This window comes from Trichomycterus rosablanca, chromosome 9 (genome assembly GCF_030014385.1).
Source record: "Trichomycterus rosablanca isolate fTriRos1 chromosome 9, fTriRos1.hap1, whole genome shotgun sequence".
NCBI classification, from domain to species: domain Eukaryota; kingdom Metazoa; phylum Chordata; class Actinopteri; order Siluriformes; family Trichomycteridae; genus Trichomycterus; species Trichomycterus rosablanca.
In genome coordinates this window covers 3,866,007-3,888,276 of record NC_085996.1, presented here as the reverse complement: position 1 = coordinate 3,888,276, position 22,270 = coordinate 3,866,007, and the positions used below count along the sequence as shown (strand labels likewise).

General features: G+C 40.6%; 1 protein-coding gene across 4 annotated transcripts; it reads left to right on the top strand.

Annotated features, from left to right (window-relative positions):
• The first annotated feature begins 5,972 nt into the window (after positions 1-5,972).
• On the top strand, positions 5,973-22,211 carry LOC134320323 (uncharacterized). 4 transcript variants are annotated; one of them, XR_010013689.1, is made up of 9 exons: positions 5,974-7,268; positions 7,605-7,866; positions 7,961-7,998; positions 8,102-8,171; positions 8,898-11,359; positions 12,058-12,089; positions 19,447-19,478; positions 20,196-20,274; positions 21,099-22,211. XR_010013689.1 is itself a non-coding variant. In XM_063001676.1 (5 exons), the coding sequence occupies exons 2-5, from the start codon at positions 7,611-7,613 to the stop codon at positions 9,698-9,700; spliced, it is 1,164 nt and encodes a 387-aa protein (XP_062857746.1). In that variant the 5' UTR covers positions 5,973-7,268; positions 7,605-7,610; the 3' UTR covers positions 9,701-11,186. The 4 variants fall into 4 exon arrangements, 1 of the variants encoding a protein (XP_062857746.1); XR_010013688.1 differs by lacking the exon at positions 20,196-20,274; XR_010013687.1 differs by lacking the exons at positions 19,447-19,478; positions 20,196-20,274.
• The last annotated feature ends 59 nt before the right edge of the window (positions 22,212-22,270 follow it).

The window sequence follows — 22,270 nt, the reverse complement described above, 5'->3', positions numbered from 1 at the left end:
ACTTCCCTTAAATCTTTATTTAACTGATAAAAGTACAAAGAAAAGATTCTTAATGTTTCACTGATCAACCTCATTCTAGTTTGTAAATAGAAACACGTTTAGAATTTGATGCTGTAACTCCAAAAAAGTCAGGACGGGGGTGTGTTCCCTACCAAGTCCCATCAGCATTTTTATTAATGAGACTTTTTAATGCGTCTGGAACTGAGGACACTGATTGTTGCAGTGTTTCTTGTGGATCTGGACTGCAGGCAGGCTGGTCAAGCACACACACACTCTGTGTCTAGGAAGCCGCACTGTTGTAGTGCAGGCAGAATGAGGCCTGGTATCACCGTGCTTAAATAACTACGAACTTCCAAAGAAAAGATGCCTTGATGGTAACTTGTATCTTTGTTAAGTCCCAAAACCCTTCTCCACTTCAACATTCTGTAACTTTTATTGGAATGTGTTATACGCATCAAATTCAGGGTTTGGGTTTCAATAATTCGGTCAAAGAAAAGAAACCATTGCAGAAAATTATTTAAAGTGTAGTACTGTCATGATATGTGTGCTGTGACAAATTATCTGCCCCTTGTCTTATATTACACTTTTTTAAGAGGTGCAAAAAAACTAAAAGTTGCAAATATGCAAAAATAAAATAAACCAGTAAGGACACAAATTCCTTTTTACGATAATGTGTTCCCTACCAGTGTTTGCAAAGCTTTGACCTTCAACTGCAGTAGCCAGTGTACAAATGAAAATCTGATACACTGTGTAAACAACTACATTATCTACATTTCAACAGATCTCAAGACCTTATCCACCATGGCCAAACTGGAAGACTGGGTCTCTGATCCTGAAAACAGCCAGAAACTGATTGATGACCTGGAGAAGAAGCTCAAACAGGGTGAAATTGAGGCTTTGAAAGATTCTCTGAAGGATAAGAAGCTGAAAAAGAGTCTGTGTCTCACTGCTAAAGAGATTAACGAGATCAGTCGTAAAAAAGAACTAAAGTTGTTTCTCGAACAGAGAAAAAGCTACATTTCCTAAATCGATGTTAGGGTTGTTTTTTGAAAAGGACAAAGACCACGTTACAGCTGCAAAAGTATCGATGTTGGTAGAAAATGATGATGATTAAGAGTTCATGCAGATAAATGCAGAAGAGTCAGGCAGCAGTAGATATGGATCGTCATTTAGCTTGACTGACCGCTCACTGTCACAAACTAATGATCAGTTACAGGTTGTGACAAGCCTTCATACCATCAGTCACCCAATAGTCACTGGCGTTCCATGTAGTGAGAAGAAAACTAGCGACAGTGAGTCCAAAAACGCTGATCTGGGCTGTGTATCGCCAGCAGAGGAGCTTGGTTCTCGATCATTACAGACATGTGAACCAACAGTGGTCCAGGAGAAAGATAAACTTCTACCAACAGAGGACCTGCAGGAGGTACAGTTTAAGAATACACCTCAAATATCAGATGTTCCGAGATCTGAGAAAAATTTTTATGATGGTCATCAGAATAAGTGTTTTGGTACCTCTCTACATGCAGTAGTGGACGAGCCAATGAAAAACAAGGGGCTGCAAGATCTTAAGATCAAAGCAAGAAGTGGTTCTGATGTCCCAAAGCATCCATATGTTCTTCATGGTGATCAGAATAAGTGTTACGGTACCTCTCTACATGCAGTAGTGGATAAGCCGATGCAAAATGAGGGGCTGCTAGAACTCCAGTGTAAGGAAAGATGTGGTTCTGATGTCCTAAATCATCCAGATGTTTTTGATATCCTTCAGGACCAGAATGAGCATTATGTTACCTCTCATCCTGCAGCAGCAGGTGACCTGATGCAAAACGGGGGACTGCAAGATCTTCAGTTCAAAGAAAGAAATGGTTCAGATGTCCTAAAGCATCCAGATGTTCTTGATGGTGATCAGAATGAGAATTACGCTACCTCTCCACATGCAGTAGTGGACGAGCCAATGGAAAATGAGGGGCTGCAGGATCTTAAGATCAAAGAAAGAAATGGTTCTGATGTCCCAAAGCATCCATATGTTCTTGATGGTGAACAGAATGAGCATTACGGTACCCCTCTACCTGCTGTAGCAAACAACCTGATGCAAAACGAGGGACTGCAAGATCTTCAGTTCAAAGAGAGAAGAGGTTCTGATGTCATAAAGCATCCAGATGTTCTTGATGGTGATCAGAATGAGCATTACGATACCTCTCCACATGCAGTAGTGGACGAGCCAATGCAAAACAAGGGGCTGCAAAAACTTCAGTGTAAAGAAAGAAATGGTTCTGATGTCATAAAGCATCCAGATGTTCTTGACAGTCATCAGGACCAGAATGAGAATTATTGTACCTCTCTACCTGCTGTAGCAGATGACCCAATAAAAAACGAGGGGCTGCAAGATCTTCAGTTTAAAGAAAGAAAGGTTGATATCTTAAATCATCCAGATGTTCTTGTTGATAATCAGAATAAGCATTACGGTACCCCTCTACCTGCTGTAGTGGATAAGCCAATGCAAAACAAGGAACAAAAAGATATTCAGTTCAAAGGAAGAAGTGCTTCTGGTGTCCCAAATAATCCAGATGTTCTTAATATCTATCAGGGCCAGAGTAAGTGTTATGGTACCTCTCTACCTGCTGTAGCAGACAACCTATTGCAAATCAAGGGGCTACAAGATCTTCAGTTCAAAGAAAGAAATGGTTCAGATGTCCTAAAGCATCCAGATGTTCTTGATGGTGATCAGAATGAGAATTACGCTACCTCTCAACATGCAGTAGTGGACGAGCCAATGGAAAATGAGGGGCTGCAAGAATTTCAGTGTAAAGAAAGAAGTGCTTCTGATGTCATAAAGCATCCAGATGTTCTTGATGTTGATCAGTGTTATGGGACCTCTTTACCTGCAGTAGTGGATAAGCCAATGCAAAACGAGGGGCTGCAAGATCTTAAGATCAAACAAAGAAATGGTTCTGATGTCCCAAATCATCCAGATGTTCTTGATGGTGAACAGAATGAGCATGACGGTACCTCTCTACCTGCAGTAGTGGATGAGCTAATGCAAACTGAGGGGCTGCAGGGTCTTCAGTTCAAAGAAAGAAATAATTTTGATGTCCCGAATCTTCCAGACAATCATGATTATGATCAGAATATGCGTCACTGTACCTCCCTACCTGCATTAGCAGATTTCCTGATGCAAAACAAGGGACTGCTAGATCTTAAGTTACAAGCAAGAAGTGGTTCTGATGTCCCAAATCATCCAGATGTTCTTGATGTTGATCAGAATAAGCATTACGGTACCTCTCTACCTGCAGTAGCAGGTGGCCCAATGCAAAACCAGGGACTGCAAGATCCTAACTTAAATGAAAGAAGTGCTTCTGATGTCCCGAATCATCCACATGTTCTTGATGGCCATCAGGGCCAGAATAAGCATTATGGTACCCCTCTACCTGCTGTAGTGGATGAGCTCATGCAAAATGAGGGGCTGCAAGATCTTAAGTTCAAAGAAAGAAATAGTTCTGCTATCTTAAATCATCCAGATGTTCTTGATGGCCAGCAGTGCCAGCTACAACCAGTAGAAGAAAGCATGGATGTGCAGGAGACGGTCAGTGAACCAAATATGCAGTTTTACAAAAATTCTTTAAAGCCTCTGCAGCCTGATGGTCTGTTTGAAGCAAATCACAGTAAAACTTAATTTTCATCCCGTTTTCAAAACACATCAGTCATGCAGCTCCAGTCTGAGGGTCGAGATGATGCACGGCTAGAGGAAAACATGGACATACAAGAGAACGTGTATGAACCAAATGAGCGTTTTAACCCCACGTCTGTTTACAGTAGGTTTAGTGATCCAGCTGTGAGTTCTGTGACTGGTGCAGTGAAGGATCAAGATAAAGTACAGTCACTGGGTCATGCTGAAAGTTCTTCAAAACTATTTGCTACAGACATTACAGGTCAACCCTTAAACCAAAGTACACCTTTAAATGAGACCAAGAAAAGAAACAATAACAGAAAGAAAGTGCTGAAGGAAAATAAGCTGAAGAAGATGAAGAAAATGACGGAGCGGGACATTGTGCTCCGTAACTGGGCTATGAAACAATGCAGCGGCAGTGAGGGGGAGATAAAGGAAGTATTTGATTGTATATTGATCAGTGATGTTGTGGAACACAGCGAGTACTCGTTTCTAAAGGCTGAAAATGTCATGAACTATAAGAACCCAAAAACTGGTGTAAATAAAATGATTTACCTCACTGATGAGAAAAAGTTCTCAATCGACACACAAACTCTGCTCCAGTATCACATGTACGTGTGTGACATTCCATCGACGATCGTCTTAGGTCCTCAAGAGGAAGAGAGGAGCATCGACAGGTCTTTCACTATAGACCCGTATCTGTGGTGCATTTCAAAGGTTTTTGTTCCTGCTCTTGCTGTGTACAAAAACATCCAGCAAAAGAAAAAGCTGTACTCTCTGATTTGAAAACGTGCAAAGATCCGAAGCCATCCGGTCACATTTAATTGTACAGAATTTTTAAAACATTTTCTTAAAGCAGAACTAAATGAAACACGAAAGTATTCATTAAACGAGTTATAATCACCTTCAATGCCACCACCCACTTGGAAGGACAAAGGTCAGGTGGGGTCACTTACAGCTGCCGCTGCAATATGATATCTTTGGGAATGGGGTTAGGCACCGTGACTGGCCAGCAGAGGGTGTTGCTGCAGCGCTTGACCACTGTCCCTTCCACTTACAGACACCCAGCCAGTCGTGTGCCTGTGCAGCCACCTTGGCCGGTCAGTAGCACAGCTGAGATTCGAACTTTGATCTCAAAGTTATATAATGCTTTATGCTTATTAAAAATGATGCTTTTTGTTGTTTGCAGTATAATTACTGATTTATTTTCCTGATTACAGTTGACTTATTTTAAAATGTCTGCAAATTATATTAAAATAAAGTGTTTTTCATTATTCAGTTTGTAGTTTTTGTTGTTCATACACTTCATCATTTATGTTCAACAGGTAGATCAGTTCTAACAGTGACAAGCTGTAGCTCTCGTACCACAGACAGACTGTTGACATCACTTCATTGTTGATGTCACGTTGGTTTACACAATTATTAGTATTGTTACCGGTCGTCTGGGTGCCCCTTAGCAGGCACAATCGGCAGTGCAGGCGGTGCAGCGGACAAAATCAGTCGCTAATCTGCTGGGTGAGAGAAGACGGGACTATAAAAAGTGGACGGGGTCTTCAATGCTGTGTAAGCACCCCGGTTAGTAGTCCACAGCACCAATCCTGCTCCTCACTGGTAATTCTTTCCAAAAACAACAGTGTGTTTTTGTGGTTAAAGTATGCATTACAGTAATTCACTCACAGGAAAAAAAATACCATTAAATACTCTGTGGTCGAAACTATATGGACATTTGATCATGAGCATGTTGGTCATTTTTTTTCAAAACCAACGTTAGTATGTGGTGCCCCTCCATGATTTTGGAGTTTGTGAGAATTGGAGCACATTTTATTAAAAGAGCGCATTTATGTCTTGCACACAGTGTCCGGGCATGGTGCCTGACCCACTGTGACTCTGACAATGAAAAGAAGATATACTTTATTTGTCATATATACGTATACAGTTGTACAGGGAGCTGGGGTCAGAGCGCAGGGTCAGCCATCATACAGCACCCCTGGAGCAGACAGGGTTAAGGGCCTTGCTCAAGGACCCAACAGTGGCTGAATAGCAGAGCCTGGATTTGAACCACCAATCTTCCGGTTGATAGTCCAAAGCTCTACCCACTAGGCTACCACTGTCCCTCAAACAGTTGTCCCTAAAGCAGTTGAAGGTCTGAATAAAGAAATGAATGAAGGTTCCATGTTGGTTTCTCCTCCCACACGTGACGAGTCCTGACACGAGTCTGAAGTTCGTCTCTCTGTGTGACATTTTTTACCTTTATTCTATCTGACACAATCAGGAGCAGGGCATTTCCTCTTTGCTCTACAGTCTGATCTCCGCCAGGTAAGAACGTTTAATATTCACGCTGCTGATGTGAGAAATGCTTTTCTTTATTACGGCTGCAAAATGAAACATTTATTATTGTTAATTTATTACGTGTTAATAATAATTTATTAACACTGTCGTGTAAAATATGCTTAAACTAATATAATGAATAAATGTGTTACTAAACTGAAAGTGAAAGTTTATATCTTGCACCAAAAACACGATTCTTATCTACATTTTCGGCATTTAGCAGACACTTTTATCCAAAGCGACTCACAATTATGACCTGAACATGATTTTGAGCAGTTGAGGTTAATGGTCTTGCTCAGGGGCCCAACAGTGGCAACTTAGCAGTGGTGGGGCTTGAACCGGCAACCTTCTGATTACTAGTCCAGTACCTTAACCACTGAGCTATCACTGCCCCTGAAGATAAAATTCTGGACTATTAATGTGCATCTCCTTATATTCAGTGATTCATTTATTTATGTAACTATTCATTTGTTAGTTATGATGCTGTATATCACAGTGTTATTAGAAAGAAACCATGTAAACAGGAAACACTGATCTAAAAGCACTGATCTAATGTAAAAGAATATTGCTGAACTGTGATAATAACATGAATTACAGCCCTAAGTGGAGAAAAAGACATATTTTGTTTATACTGACGCCATTTCTACCCAACAGTTACATTCATGTAATAAACAATGAACAAAATTATTATTTTTTGTGGCAGAGTGGCGCAAAGGGTAGTGCTGTTGCGTCACAGCAAGAAAGTCCTGGGTTCGATTTCTTAGCAGGCTGGGTGAGCAGGGGTCAGTGTGGGTTTCCATCAGGTTCTCCGGGTTTTCTCTCACACACGCAAAAACAACTGGAGCTGCAAAATTTACTCGTGTGTGTGTGTGTGTGTTCTGTGATGGACTGGCGACCTGTCCAGGGTGTTTCCTGCCATTTGCCCAGTGAATTAGTATTTTGCATAGAAAATAGGACAATCTGATTTTTTTGCTGTTCTCACTCTTTAACGGTTCTAACAGGCACATCAGTTATACATCAATAACATCAAATAAATAAAATATTCTCATATTTATAGCAACAGTATGGTGAAGGGCCTTTCCTTTATTTCTGTGCACAAACAGCCATTTTCAAACAGTGTTTTAGTTTGTAAACCTAATCACTCTTTTTTGTCTTCAACATGCCGTGCCAACATCTGAGGGCGTGTCAGGCTGTAGAGGAACAAGAACGTTCTCTTATCACAAATAGTTGATCCATACTGCCTGTACATCTGTAACAGCTGCACAAATCCTCACAGGTAATCTATGCACTCCTTCGGCTTCTTGCTCATGTTTACTCCAGCCGTGCATTGTGCAGCGCCCCGTCTGCTGGTGACACATCCTCGGGTCCAATAGCACCGGCGGTTCTCAGAATAGTACAGAGATTCTTAAAAGCCTGAACAGAACCAGTTCACGATTCAGATTTATTTAGATCGAGAGAGTGAGGTCCATCATGACACAGGGCGAGGAGTTTGGTGTGAATGTTGCTGAAGCTCGATTCATGCTGACTTACTCTTAACCAGTTTGACCCACTTAACCATTACAGATGCTTCAATATAAAAAAGTGCACCGACATTGTGGTTGATTTTGAACAGGTGAAGATGGCGTCCCCCGCCGAACGGTTCCTGAAGGTCCACAGGAGTGAAATCGTGGGCCGAGTGAAGAGCGTAAACGGTCTGGCTGATTGTCTGCTTGAGAAGGAAGTGATTTCTAAGGAAGCATTGAATGAGATCAGTAGCCAGAAACCAGAAGAGGAGCAGATGAGGACAGTTTATAAGCATCTGAACAGCAGTAAGGCCTATGAATTAACATTAGAATGGCTGAAGAGACACGAGTCTCATGTGATGGAAGATCTGGGTAAGTAGCTTCATGCGGTGTGATTCATCCTGAAGATTAAAAAGATGGAACATTTTCTGAATTCTCAGTTATTCATGTTCTTTTTATTTTAAAGCAGAAAAGACAGAGACTCCGGAACCGAGCCACTCGAGAGTGAGTAACGTGGTGAAAGCTTCGGTTCTGTTTGTAACTCTGGGATTTATAGACATTTAGAATTGTATTAGAGTCACATTTTCTCTCTGGTGAACCCACATAGGAAAAAAGACAGAGAATCCAGAACCATGAAGCCATGGATGAAACAGATTGTGATCTCCAAACATCACCAGGTACTGAGTTCAGAGTATGTTGTGCGCATCTTGCTGCCACTTCTCATCTGCTTTTCGTCTTTTCTCTGTTTTTTTCCCAGTTTCTCTTTCACTGTTTGAAATCAGAGAATTGCACTGGCTTTCAATCACATCATGCATCAAATTCAAAATTCTGTTTCTTACATTTAAAGCTCTCCATGGTCTGGCCCCAGCTTTTGTTTAAGAGCTCTTACACCCCTACACTCCCTCTCGCTCCTTAAGGTCCTCCGGTGGAAGGTTCCTCTCTACGCCTCTGACTAAACTGTCCTCAAGGGTGGCAGATCTTTCAGTGCTGTTGCTCCTAAGCCCTGAAACTCTCCACCCCAAGATTGTTCTTATATCACTTTTTTAAATCTCTAGACTTTTCTTTTTAGTCAGTATTTTGGTTTTTCCCTCTACTGTAAAGTGACCTTGAGACTGTGAAAGGTGCTATATAATCAAAACATTATTATTATTACTATTATTATTACTGTTATTATTATTATTACTTTTGAAGATTTCTGTCGATTGTAGTCGGATGTGGAATTAAATTGCTGCAATTCTGACATTTAAGATTTTTTATTAGTAAATGTTTTACATTAATTGGTAAACACACACATTGACATTTTTGTTAATTTGATCTTTAATGATTAATTGTTTAAATGCTCTACCAAGTCAGGAAATGTAAGTGTATTTTATTAACAACAACTTTGTGTGGTTTTGAAACAGATCTCAAGACCTTATCCACCATGGCCAAACTGGACGACTGGGTCTCTGATCCTAAAATCAGTGAAAAACTGGTTAATGACCTGAAGGAGAAGCTTGCTCAGGGTGAAATGGAGGGTTTGGAGGATTATCTGAAGGACATAAAGCTGAAAAAGAGTCTGTGTCTCACTGCTAAAGAGATCAACGAGATCAGACAGAGAAAAGATCTTCGTTCATTTCTTACAGACGTTAAAGGAGCCAAATTTCCTAAAAATACACTTGACCACTTTTTTGAGAAGGTCAGAAGTAAGGCCTCAACAGCCAAGAAAAAGCCTGAACAGTACAGTAATTACGACGACTCCATAAACCATAATGCAGATGATTTGAACAGCAGTGGATACGGATCTTCATGCAGCTCAAGTTTTAATAGCAGAGTGTTTCCTCACACTGTGTTCCCAAATGAGGACGTGTTCATATGTGAAGGTGTCACTGATGTCAGTCACACACACAACATGGAGGTCACGGATTACGAGTCCAAAAGCGCAGACCTAGACTTCAAAGCGGACGTTCCACACCCAACAGAAAACGCAGATCAGATTCAGCAAGCTGTCAGAAGCAGTGGAGGAACCAGGGAATTAAAAGAAAAGCAGGAAATGGACGACACTGACTGTCCTCCTCAAACATCCTCTCAAAACCTTTTCAATGTTCCTCTGTTTGCCAAAAAGAGCAAGTTGTCCAGCTACAGTCCAAGCTACAGGACAAAGTCGATACCTCATTTGAAGAAAGAGCGGTGGTCTGGTTGTGGAAGGTTTGGAGCCAGAAGATAAGCAGCAGAGCAGTTACAATCATGGAGATGATTTTGATGAGCCGGATGGACCACAAGGAATGATCATTTTTCCAAAGCTTGAAGACGTTCCCCCTAGTACTTGGAGCCGAGACCTTCAACTACAGTCCGCAGATGGTGGACGGCTAGAAAAACGCACGGACACACTAAGGAACACGGGTGAAGAGCTTAAGAAAGCCAACTGCTCCAACATGTCTTCATTAAAGAACCCAAAACCAAAAAGAGAGAAGAGGAGGAACGTGGAAGGACAGCCGAACAGAAGAATCGAGCAGTACGGCACTGTGCTTTGTAACTGGTTAATGAATCAATGCAGCGGCAGTGAGGAGGAGTTCAAGAAATTATTCGACCGTATCTCAGTAAAACACGTAGTAGAACACAGCGAGTACCCGTTCTTCATAGCTGAAAACATCACAGTGTTTAAGAACCCACAAACTGGTGAAGAACAGATCATCGTCGTGAAGGATGAGAAGAAGAACTCCACAGAGACCACAAGTCTGATCCATTATCAGATGTTTGTGTGTGACATTCAGAAAACTGTCCTCTTAGGTTCTAAAGAGCCTAAAGAGAAGCAGATCGGCTTTGAGGAGTCCGAGGTTCCTGTAAATCGCTGCCTGAGGAGCATCCTGGAGGTGTTCGCTCCTGCTCTCGCTGTGTTCAAAAATATTCAAAGAAAAGAAAGACTGGACTCGTATCTGAAAACGATCCAAGGGCGGAAAGAAAATCCTCGTTAGTGTATTTGTGGAGGATCAGAGAACAGTACATGGAACAGGAGTTTTGCCTAGGTTACAAACCCAAACTGTCATCTTACGCTGGGAAAATACGTCCATTTGTTCAGATATAATCCAAGATTTTGATTATTTCTCAATATTTTGAGTCTTTAACGTTCACGGCTTCACACTGCAGCCCCGATCATGAATGTTTTTTAATCCATTGTTTTGTTTCCACACTCGTCGACTGGCTGATTAAGGACGTCTGTGCTGAAAATACTCAGAAAAAAAATATTTACTGTTTTTTTATTTCTTTTATTGATTTTTAAAACAATACCTGCACAAAGCTGTAAAATTTCTCCTATTTTTGCATATTTGTCACACAGAAGTTTCAAATCAAACTACTTTTAATATCAGACAGACTGAAAAAATCATTCCAACCTTCTGAGACCGCATTCCAACAGAAGAACATCGTAACAGGGTTTTTAATCACACACGACTCCTACATACAGGAGCAGCAGAAAGAAGAAAAGAAATCTCATTTTTTATGTTTTTTTAGGTTTGACAGGGCAGTGGTAGCTCAGTAGTAAAGGTACTAGATCAAAAGGTCACTGGTTTAAGCCCCACCACTGCCAAGCTGCCACTGTGTACTTTGGTGTCCTGCACAGAAAACTGAAGCTGAACGTTTTAAAGTTTATGTTCCACTAATTCAGTCACTGTATAAGATCAGCTGTTAATATTAATAAAATCCCAAGAATAAAACTGAGCATTTTATCTTTTTTATCACTCATGTCATGATATGATTCCAGTAGTTTTCAGCAGTGTTGGACTTTGCCTCATTATGACGTCCACACACTTTATTATTCCAACCGCAGTGAGGGTCACAAGAACCTCGGTAAACTAACACAGAGCTCCACAATCCAACCACCACAAAGGTAAGTGAAGATTTACCACAGAGATCAGCTTCTAAAATCAAAACTTTGTGTTTTTAAAGCTCTACAGGTTTAATAATGGAGATTATTTACTGTTTTAAGTTTACTTACTTACATCAGACAGATTCTATGTAGTCAAGAGATATGATTAGCTGCAAAATGTACAGTTTCATGTTAAATTTTTCCCTTTTATTTAAGTTTTTTGTGTTGATTCTGTCACTTATTGGAAATAAAAACAAATAAAAAGTATGTGGACGCCTGAAACTAATTATTGACGTTTTTGTTTGGCTTTCTGTAACATTAGTGTGACAAAAATAATGACCAGAGCATGAGAGCAAGTTTAAATAAACCAAGATTTGTTAATTAGATTTAAAAATAGTAAAACTTTAAAGTAAAATAACCCACACCCACGAACTACAGGAAACCTACAGAGAACTTCACACGTGTCTGAAGAGGCAGCGCTGTGTGTAACCGGCAGAGGCCGCCAAATTGCACAGAATTCAATCCTAACTGACACCCTGTGAAGAATCACCTCTATTCTACCTCAGTTCAGTGAAACAACGATTATTTCCATTTTTAAAACTTGCGTGCAATTAAAAAAGTCCAAAGACAAGATTTTTATATAATAAATTTTTATTGTTTTTATGTACCATGGATTCACAAAGTTTAGTTTTATTAATTTTTTTTCTCGTTATGTGCAGGATCCAGACTGACGAAGCTATGGGTGCAATAAGTAAGTTCAGAAATATTATAAATATTATAAATAATAAAACTGAGGGGTTCTGCCATGGCTCAAAACTTCTAAACTTTATTCAGAATTGCCAGTCAGTTAAAAAAAAACATTTCTCAAAGCAAGATTGCAAATAATGTGGGTCATTCACCATCTACCCTACATAATATTGTAAAAAGATTCAGGGAACTCACAATCTCAGTCGATGTAGGGCAAGGCTGGAAGCCACTTTTAAATGTACGAGACTTTCATGCCCTCAGATATTGCATGAGAAACAGTCAGTTACTGTTTGCTTTAGTCAATTAAAAATAAATGTTTTATATTGATGGTTTTTCACTATCCAATTTGAAACAGATCTCAGGTCTGTATCCACCACTGCCAAACTGGAAGAATGGGTCTCTGATCCCAGAATCAGCCAAAACCTGATTGATGACCTGAAGGAGAAGCTCGCTCAGGGTATAATGGAGGGTCTGGAGGATTATCTGAAAGACATGAAGCTGAAAAAGAGTCTGTGGGTGTGTTCGAAAACCTAGGGAGCTGCCTTGCTGTCTTACTGTCTACATAGGCAGCTGACTTAGTAGAGAGTATTCTAATAAGTCAGTGACTTAAAAGGCAGGTTATTCGAACGCACTACTTAGATAGCGATAACATCGGGTTTAGCATTTCACGTTTAGCATTTAGCATCTTGCCATTAAAACCAATAAACTGAGGTAGCACAGCACGCTAACGTCAATAACATCTCCCTTCATGTACCGATAACGGTTAAATTTCCTGACAAGCCCGAACTTGCAAATAAAAACACTCGGTACAAGTTTATACAAGTTAAAAATCAGTAATATTTTATTTACGTTTGAAAATAACTCCATTCGTTTCTCCGCCCCGTCAGCCATGAATGCTGGGATTGTCTTGATCACTAAGGCAGCGTCGGAGCTCACTCGTTCTTGAGCCAAAATAACATTGAAATAATAAGATGCCTCAGAAGTGAGGATTTTAAGGCATCTAGGATTTCGAACAGCCTCCTTCTCGGGAGCGCGCACAGGATGACGTAAAATGCTGCCTATGTAGACAGCACACTAGCTTTTCGAACACACCCTGTGTCTCACTGCTGATGACATGGATAAGATTAGAAACAACGATGAACTTGGGTGGTTCCTTGATGTGATGAACGGTACTAAATTCCCTTTAGGTTTACTGGATTTGTTTTTTCAGAAGGACACAGACCTACCGAATCATTTACAGGTGTGTGAGGTGGGAGAATAATAATAATAATACTTTAAATTTATATAGCGCCTTTCAAGATACCCAAGGTCGCTTTACATCGAACAATAAACAGTTCAGTGAGGTACAAAAGAAAACATAGTTAATTGAAGAGATGGGTTTTTAACAGAGATGTAAATTGTGGAAGTGAAGAGACAGAGCGAAGAGAAGAAGGGAGAGCGTTCCACAGAGTGGGGGCAGCCACACTAAATGATCTGCCACCCAAGGTTGACAGCCTAAATCTAGGTGTGGCCAGCAGGCCAGCATTGGAGGACCTGAGTGAACGCCTGGGTTTGTAAGGTGTCAGCAGATGGTAGAGGTAGACCGGGGCAAGTCCATGAAGGGCTTTAAAAGTAAGGAGTAGTATTTTAAATTGGAGGCGTTTATGCACAGGGAGCCAATGCAATTGCTCCAAAACCGGGGTGATATGGTCGTGTTTTCGAGTGGATGTGAGGATCCTGGCCGCAGCATTTTGAATAAGTTGTAGAGGGCGTATCGACTTGTTAGGAAGACCATAGAGCAGTGAGTTGCAATAGTCCAGCCGAGAAGTAACAAAAGCATGGACCAAAAGCTCTGCTGTCTGAGGTGAAATCATGGGGCGAAGACGAGAAATGTTACGTAGGTGGAAGTAAGCAGACTTTGTGATGGAGCGGATGTAGGGCTGAAAAGTTAGGAGAGGGTCGACTGTCACACCAAGGTTCCGTGCAGTAGCAGCAGGAAAAACAGAGGTGTTCCCAATGAGAAGAACAGGGCAAGAGAAAGAGGAAAGTGCAGCTTTCGAGCCAATATACAGAAGCTCAGTTTTATCAGTATTTAATTGAAGATAATTCACCCGCAGCCATAGGATGAGATCTTGAAGACACCTGGAGAGAGCAGTAGGAGGAAAGGGATCAGAGGGCCTAAGGCTAAGATAAATCTGTGTGTCGTCCGTGTAGCAGTGGAATTTTAACCCGTGATTTCGGAAAATTTCACCCAGGGGAGAGATGTATAGAATAAATAGCAATGGTCCAAGGACCGAGCCCTGCGGCACACCCTGATGTATGTATGCATTATTTGAGACATGGCACCCTAGCTGCACAAAATGTTGCCTGTCAGAGAGGTATGATTTAAACCATGCAAGTGGCAGGCCGGAAAGACCAATATTGGACAGTCTGGACAGAAGAATAGTGTGGTTTATAGTATCAAATGCGGCAGTGAGTTCGAGAAGTAGAAGCATAGAGACCAGCCTTTTGTCAGCGAACAGAAGGAGGTCATTTAAAACGCAAAGCAATGCAGTCTCTGTACTATGATATGGACGGAAACCAGATTGAAAATCTTCGAGCAGGTGATTAGAATTTAAGAAATCAAGCAGCTGGGATGCCACGACTCTTTCGACTGCAGCGAGTTTCCATGATGGAGGAACATAGCCAGAAGAAAGTGATAAATTGACCATGTGACAGATAGGGGCAGCAAAAGCAGGCACAGAGGACTGAAGGAGGAAGGTAGGGATTGGGTCTAGACGGGCGGATGTGGTAGACTTTGACTTAGTGATGATTTGTGAAACTTCAGCAAAATCAACTGGTAGGAACAAAGAGAAAAGTTCAGAACCAGGCACCAGCGAAAGATGGGATGGGGCATATGCAGGTGCACCCTGAAGCCCCCTATAGATAGTTGACACCTTGTCACTAAAAAAGTTAAGGAAGGCCTCACACAAACCAGGGGAAGGGACAACTGGGTCACTGGGGGGGCATACTAGTTTTTTGACTGTGGTGAACAGCCGTTTAGGATTTTGACCAGCTTTTTTAAACACCTCAGTGTAGTACAAACAGCGAGCTTTATTTAGGGCCGCTTTATAATCGGCCACGTGGTCCGTAAATGCCAAAAAATGAACCGTGAGGCCAGATTTCTTATAACGCCGCTCTAGGCGCCGACCCAACGTTTTGAGGGCACGAAGCTCGCCGTTGAACCAGGGTGCAGAATGAGAGGAAGGCACAAACCGGGACTTAATCGGTGCCAGGGTGTCAAAAATCCTTGCCAGTGTTGTGTTGTATGATAGTGTAGCCTCATCGAGAGAGTGAAGTAAACAGATGTCATTGAAATGAGACACACTAAGAAGAGTAGACAGGGAAGAGGGATCAGCAGCAGAGAGATTTCAGTATGAACGTAGCAGTTTGGGATGAGACTTGGGAACGGGTAAGGAGGCACAGAAGGAAATAAAGAGGTGATCAGATAGGCCGGTAGAGTGCCCAGAGAATTTACTGACAATCCCATTATTAGAACAGATGACATCTAGAATATGACCATATTTGTGAGTTGGAAAATAAATAAAAAGTTGGAGAAGAACCCTCAGCCAGTAGTTCTGCACCTTCAGCTCTGAACAAGGACAATGAAAAGCTTAGAAGAAAGGAAACACAGCACCGAGTTCTTCTGGATTGGGCAATGAAACTATGTGATGGGAGTGAGAAAGAGTTAAGCAAGGTTCTTGAGAACATCTCAATAAGAAATGTGGTAGAACACAGTGAGTACCCATTTCTTGTAGCAGAAAAAGTCATGGTGTACAACGAACCACTAACTGAAGAACAAAAAAACCTCATGAAGTACAATAAAGTAGAAATTGACAAACAAAAAAATCCTGGTCATCACTGATGAAAAGAGAAACTCGGTCAAAATGATGAATCTGATTAATTATCAGATGTTTTTGTGTGACATTGACACAACAATCATGTTAAGGCCCGAAGAACCTAAAGAGCAGCACATCAAGTATAACGAGACTCTGGTTCCTACCAATCTGTGTCTGAGGTGCATTTTAGAGGTTTTCCTCCCCGCTCTGGCCGTCTTAAAAAAAAAACAGAGAAAAGAGAAGTTTTCACACCAGAAAACAAACGAGTAATAATAAACCTCAGTGATCTCAGTTCATCTCAGTGCACGTGGAACATCATTCTGTTCATTTATTTATGTTTTATAGAGTAAAAGTTTATTTCCTGGATGTGACCTGAAGTAAATGTACAATCTTCAAAACGCTTTGATGATTTTTACTTTTAGTGAAGATGTTCTCTACATTACTCTTTATCACATATGTAACATGATTCATGTGCACAAATGATAAATGTGATATTCTTTTGTTTTCGCCGAGCGAAAATCAGGGCAAAAATCGTGTAGTGTGAACCAGGCATAATATGTAAAAGATAGTGGTGCTAAATTCGGTTCATTTTATGGACTCAGGTTAATCTGAGTCACTCAGTAATGTGATCCGGTTCACTTGAGTCATTTGAGTCACTTGAGTCACTTTACTGACATCTTGATTGCGATTGATTTACTGCATGAAAATGCATCTAGATATCACTTGTCCTCCGTGCTCTTGTCTTCTGTAAATAAATCCTTCTCTCTTAATTCTCTTGTCTCCTCACACTTCTCCTGTCAGTGACAAGTTGACACTTTTTTCTAAGTGGAATCTTGATCATGGGGGAGAGGGGGGTGGACTCACCTAGCAATCAGATGGGTATATTAATGGGTCAAGGGTTCAAGGGGGATGGTCAACAATAAATTGCCATTTTAACTTCACCCAGTCAGGCAGCCACAGTGGCACAAAAACAAACAGTCAATAAATTACCATGGGGGCTATGATACTCCTTAAGTGGTACAGTAATTAAGTAGTCTGTAAGCATTTGCATGTTAATAATAATAATAATAATATAACTATATTTTGTTGTTGTTCTGCTTACAAGGAAATATGCTGCATTACTAATCTACATCACTACTACTGATAATAATAATAATAATAATAATAATAATAATAATAATAATAATAATAATAACGTGCATAAAATCAGCCACATAACGAACACCAGTGTGTTTAACCGCTTGTTTATCAGAATATTTATCTTATTACTGAGATTCACGGACTGGAGTGAAGCCGGTTCAGCCAAATCATCCCGGTGTTTCCGTGAGTCTGATCACTGGTCTTATGTACTTAACAGCAGCCAGTCAGAGGACTTATAGGATCCAGGTTCATTGACATCTCAGACTCGTGATTCCTGATTCAGTACAAAGATTCGAATCATTAACCCGGGTGATTCAGGAACCACCCAGCTCTAGTTTGCACACACACACACACACACACACACACACACACACACACAAGTCCAATTTTTGATAAAACGGGAGAAAGGTACTGAATGTAGCCGAGAAAAAAACTGAAACGTAAGTATCGATCCCATCACGTTGGTATCGATCCGATTCCAGTACCAACGTTGGTATCGATACTATCGATATTTGGATCGATCCACCCACCACTAGTGTGAGAATAATAGAATAAGGAAGTTACTTCTGAGCTCTACAATCCAGCCACCTGAAAGGTAAGTGAAGATTTACCACAAACAACAGCTTCTAAAATCAGAACTTTGTGTTTTTAAAGCTCTACAGGTTTAATAATGAAGATTAATTGGTGTTTTAAGTTTACTTATGTTCACACTACACGACTTTCCAAGTGGTCAGGTCGCTGTACAGTTCTCACTACACGACTGGATCTCTTGTAATCGGGAGTCTTTCAGGTCGGTGTGTATTTTACACTACACGACTGATGGGTGATAGGGGGTTTCACACACTACACCATCTATCACCAACTGGAATCGCAGGCGAGCTTCTCTGCTCTCCCAAACTACGTTCTGTCACAAAAACAAACGTGAGAAGTGACGAGGGGTTTAATGATACCACGTCCAAAAATGCACGTCAACAAGTAGCGAGCGATCAAAGTTTGTGTGCTGATGTGCAGCGTAAAATCAAAGAGAAAAATAAATGAATCTGAGTGGATTTGGCAACACGACCAGCATGGATTGTTCTGTAGTGAGTTGGAGGTTAATAAATATTGTTTGCAATGCAGCGTGGGTGTTTTGTAGAGAACGATAAGGTCAGAAATACTGTAAAGGTTGTGTGTGTGCTGATGTATTCTGATATAAACTATATTACGCCCCTGTCCCACCTGTTTACACTCCTCCCCTGCGTTTCCCCTCACACCGTATTTTGCGTTCCCATTGGCTGTTTGACACAGCACTCATTGCCAGTCGGGCAACTCAGATTCAAATATCTGACATGCTAGATATCTCTCTTCAGTCGTTTGGATCGAGTTGTTGAGTAGTTCACACATAGCGATTGAGAGTCGAGTTTCAATCGCAGAGCGAACGCCGAGTTGCTCCCGAGCGCCGACCAGAAAATCTGGGCAAAAGTCGTGTAGTGTGAACCAGGCATAACTTTCATTAGACGGAAAGTAAAAACTCTGTTTAGTCTAGAAATATGATTAGCTGAAAAGTTTACAGTTTTATGTTTATATTTTCCATGTTCTTAAAGTTTTTTTTGTGTTGATTCTGTCGCTGGAAATAAAACAAATAAAAAGTATGTGGATGCCTGAAACACATTATTGACGATTCTGTTTGGCTTTCTGTGACATTAGTGTGACAAAAATAATGACCAGAGCATGAAAGCAAGTTTAAATAAACCAAGACTTGTTAAATAGATTTAAAAATAGTAAAACTTTAAAGTAAAATACACCCACACACACACACAGGAAATCTACAGAGAACTTCACACGTGTTGGAGGAGGCAGCGCTGCTGTGTAACCGGCGCCAAAGTGCACAGAATTCAATCCTAACTGAGACACTGTGAAGGAAAACCTCTCTATTACACACACACACACACACACACACACACACACACACACACACACACACACACACACAAATACAAACCCAAGTTAAACCAGAGGGAAAACTGACAATTTTTTTCAATTTTGATAAAAAAATTTTTAAACCTGTGTTCAATTAAAATAGTCCAAAAACAAGATTTGTTTTATGTACCATGGATTCAGAGATTGCGATCTTAGCGCAGGTCCCAAGCCCGGACAGAAATAGGAGGGTTGTATCAGGGTATTTGGGGAAAAAACTGTGCCAAGTCTGAGGACCAGATTTTTCCACACTGGGTCATTTGATTTTATATACAGTACAAGACAAGAACTGTATTATTTAAACAAATACGCTAAAATTAAATAAATCAGGAAGGAGCAAATTCTTTTTCATGCTGTATTTATGGTTTAGTCTGTATTTTATTGAATTTTTTTTTTCATTATGTGCAGGATCCAGACTAATGTAGCTATGGCTGCACTAAGTAAGTTCAAAAATATTATAAATATTATAACTGGGGGCTTCTGTCATGGCTCAAAACTTCAAAACTTTATTAGGAATTGCCAGTCAGTACAAAAACAACATTTCTCAAAGCAAGATTGCAAATAATTTGGGTCATTCACCATCTACCCTACATAATATTGTGAAAAGATTCAGTGTATTCTCAGTCTCAGTCCATCGAGGGTCGAGGGTGGAAGTCACTGTTAAATGTACGAAACCTTCAAATGGTTCACCAATCGTCTCACACCTAGTCGCCTTCTAAATCTTTTAATAGTTCATTATATTAATAGATAATTATAAAAACAGCACAAACACTCACAGGTAATCTACCTGCTACACCATTGTGTTAGTACTGTTACTTTTCTCATGCCACGCCCACTGTTTATGACGCATTGCGGCTCCCAATTACTGGTGGAAACGCTACCAGTTCTTTAAAAAGCACCAAGGTTTTAAGAAGCCTGAACCGAACCTGTTCAAGAATCCTTTTGGACAAAATGGGCTATCAGATATCATTGCATGAGAAACAGTCATGATACTGTGATAAATACAGCCACTTAGGCTCGGGAGTACTTCAGAAAATCGCCTCTGCTTTGAGAAATACAACCTGAAACTCTGTTACACAAAGAGAACGCTGTACAGCAATTCTATTCAGAAGTTCTCTGTGCCTCAACTTGTTTCATTTCATGTTTTATTTCTTTAGCTGAAATCATTCAGTGTGACAAACATACAGTAACTGAGACTTTCAAACAGACGGGGAGCCAAAAGGTTCTTACAGCACTGTAGGTGTACATGTGCGTTTATGCCTGGTTCACACTACACGATTTTTGCCCTGATTTTCGTTCGCGACTGGTCAGCGCTAGATTTGCCGGCTCGGGAACAACTCGGCTTTCGTCAAAGCGAGATTTCTAGTATGTCAGATATCTGATCTGAGTTGCCCAACTGGCAGTGAGTGTTGAACAGCCAATAAGAACGCAAGATCTGGTGTGAGGGGAAACGCAGGGGAGGAGTGTTAACAGGTGGTACAGGGGTGTAATATAGTTGATATCAGAATACATCAGCACACACACGAGTTTTACAGTATTTCTGACCTTATTGTTCTCTACAAAACACCCACGCTGCATTGCAAACAATATTTATTAACCTCCAACTCACTATAGAACAATCCATGCTGGTCGTGTTGCCAAATCCACTCAGATTCATTTATTTTTCCTCTTTGATTTTACGCTGCACATCAGCACACAAACTTTGATCGCTCGCTACTTGTTGAGTGTATTTTTGGACGTGGTATCATTAAACCCCTTGTCACTTCTCACGTGTGTTTTCGTGACAAAACGTAGTTTGGGAGACCAGAGAAGTTGGTGATCCAGTTGGTGATAGATGGTGTAGTGTGAAACCCCCTATCACCGATCAGTCCTGTAGTGTGAAATACAGACACACCTGAAAGACTCCCGGTTACAAGAGATCCAGTCATGTAGTGTGAACTGTACAGCGACCTGATAACTCGGAAAGTCGTGTAGTGTGAACTTGGCATTAGTTATCTTACAATAAATGTTTTATGTTGATGATTTTTTTACTATCTGAAAATTGTCTAAATTTAAAACAGATCTCAGGTCTGTATCCACCATGGCCAAACTGGACGAATGGGTCTCTGATCCCAAAAACAGCCAGAATCTGATTGATGACCTGGAGAAGAAGCTCGATCAAGGTGAAATGAAGGCTCTGGAGGATTATCTGAAAAATAAGAAGCTGAAAAAGAGTGTGTTTTTATGCTGATGACATGGATAAGATTAAAAACAACGATGAACTTGGGTGGTTCCTTGATGTAATGAACGACACTACATTCCCTTTAAGTTTACTGGATTTGTTTTTTCAGAGGAACACAGACTACAACCCGTCGAATCATTTACAGGCATGTGAGGTGGGAAAAGAACCCCTTAGCCAGTAGTTCTGCACCTTCAGCTACGAACAAGGACAATGAAAAGCTTAGAAGAAAGTGCAGGAGCGAGTTCTTGTGAATTGGGCAATGAAACAATGTGATGGGAGTGAGAAAGAGTTAAACAAGGTTCTTGAGAACATCTCAATTAGAAACATGGTGGAAAACAAAGAGTACCCATTTTTTGTAACTGAAAATGTCATGGTGTACAACAAACCACTAACTGATGAGGAAGAATCAGGAAGTAGGTTCTACAGCCAAGCACGTAGAGAACGTAAAATTCTGGTCATCACTGATGAAAGGAGAAACTCGGTCAAAATGATGAATCTGATTCATTATCAGATGTTTGTGAGCAACATTCACACAACAGTCATGTTAAGTACTAAAGAACCTAAAGAGCAGCACATCAAGTATAACGAGACTCTGGTTCCTACCAATCTGTGTCTGAGGTGCATTTTAGAGGTTTTCCTCCCCGCTCTGGCCGTCTTAAAAAAAATGCAGAGAAAAGAGTTTGTTTTCACAGTTTAAGTTGTTTTTACACCTGAAAACATGTAATAATAAACCTCAGTGATCTCAGTTTATCTCATCATCATTCCCTCCACTCATTTATGTTTTACAGAATAAAAGTTTATTTCCTGGATGTGACCTGAAGTAAATTTTACTTTTAGTGAAGATGTTCTCTACATTATTGTTTATCACATATGTAACATGATTCATGTGCACAAATGATAAATGTGATATTTTCTTTTGTCTTCTTTCAATAAAGTAAAGACACACCGCTCATTATTTACCTGTTCTTGTTGAGAGAAAAGTGGACAGTTCTGGAGAACACATGATTAAAG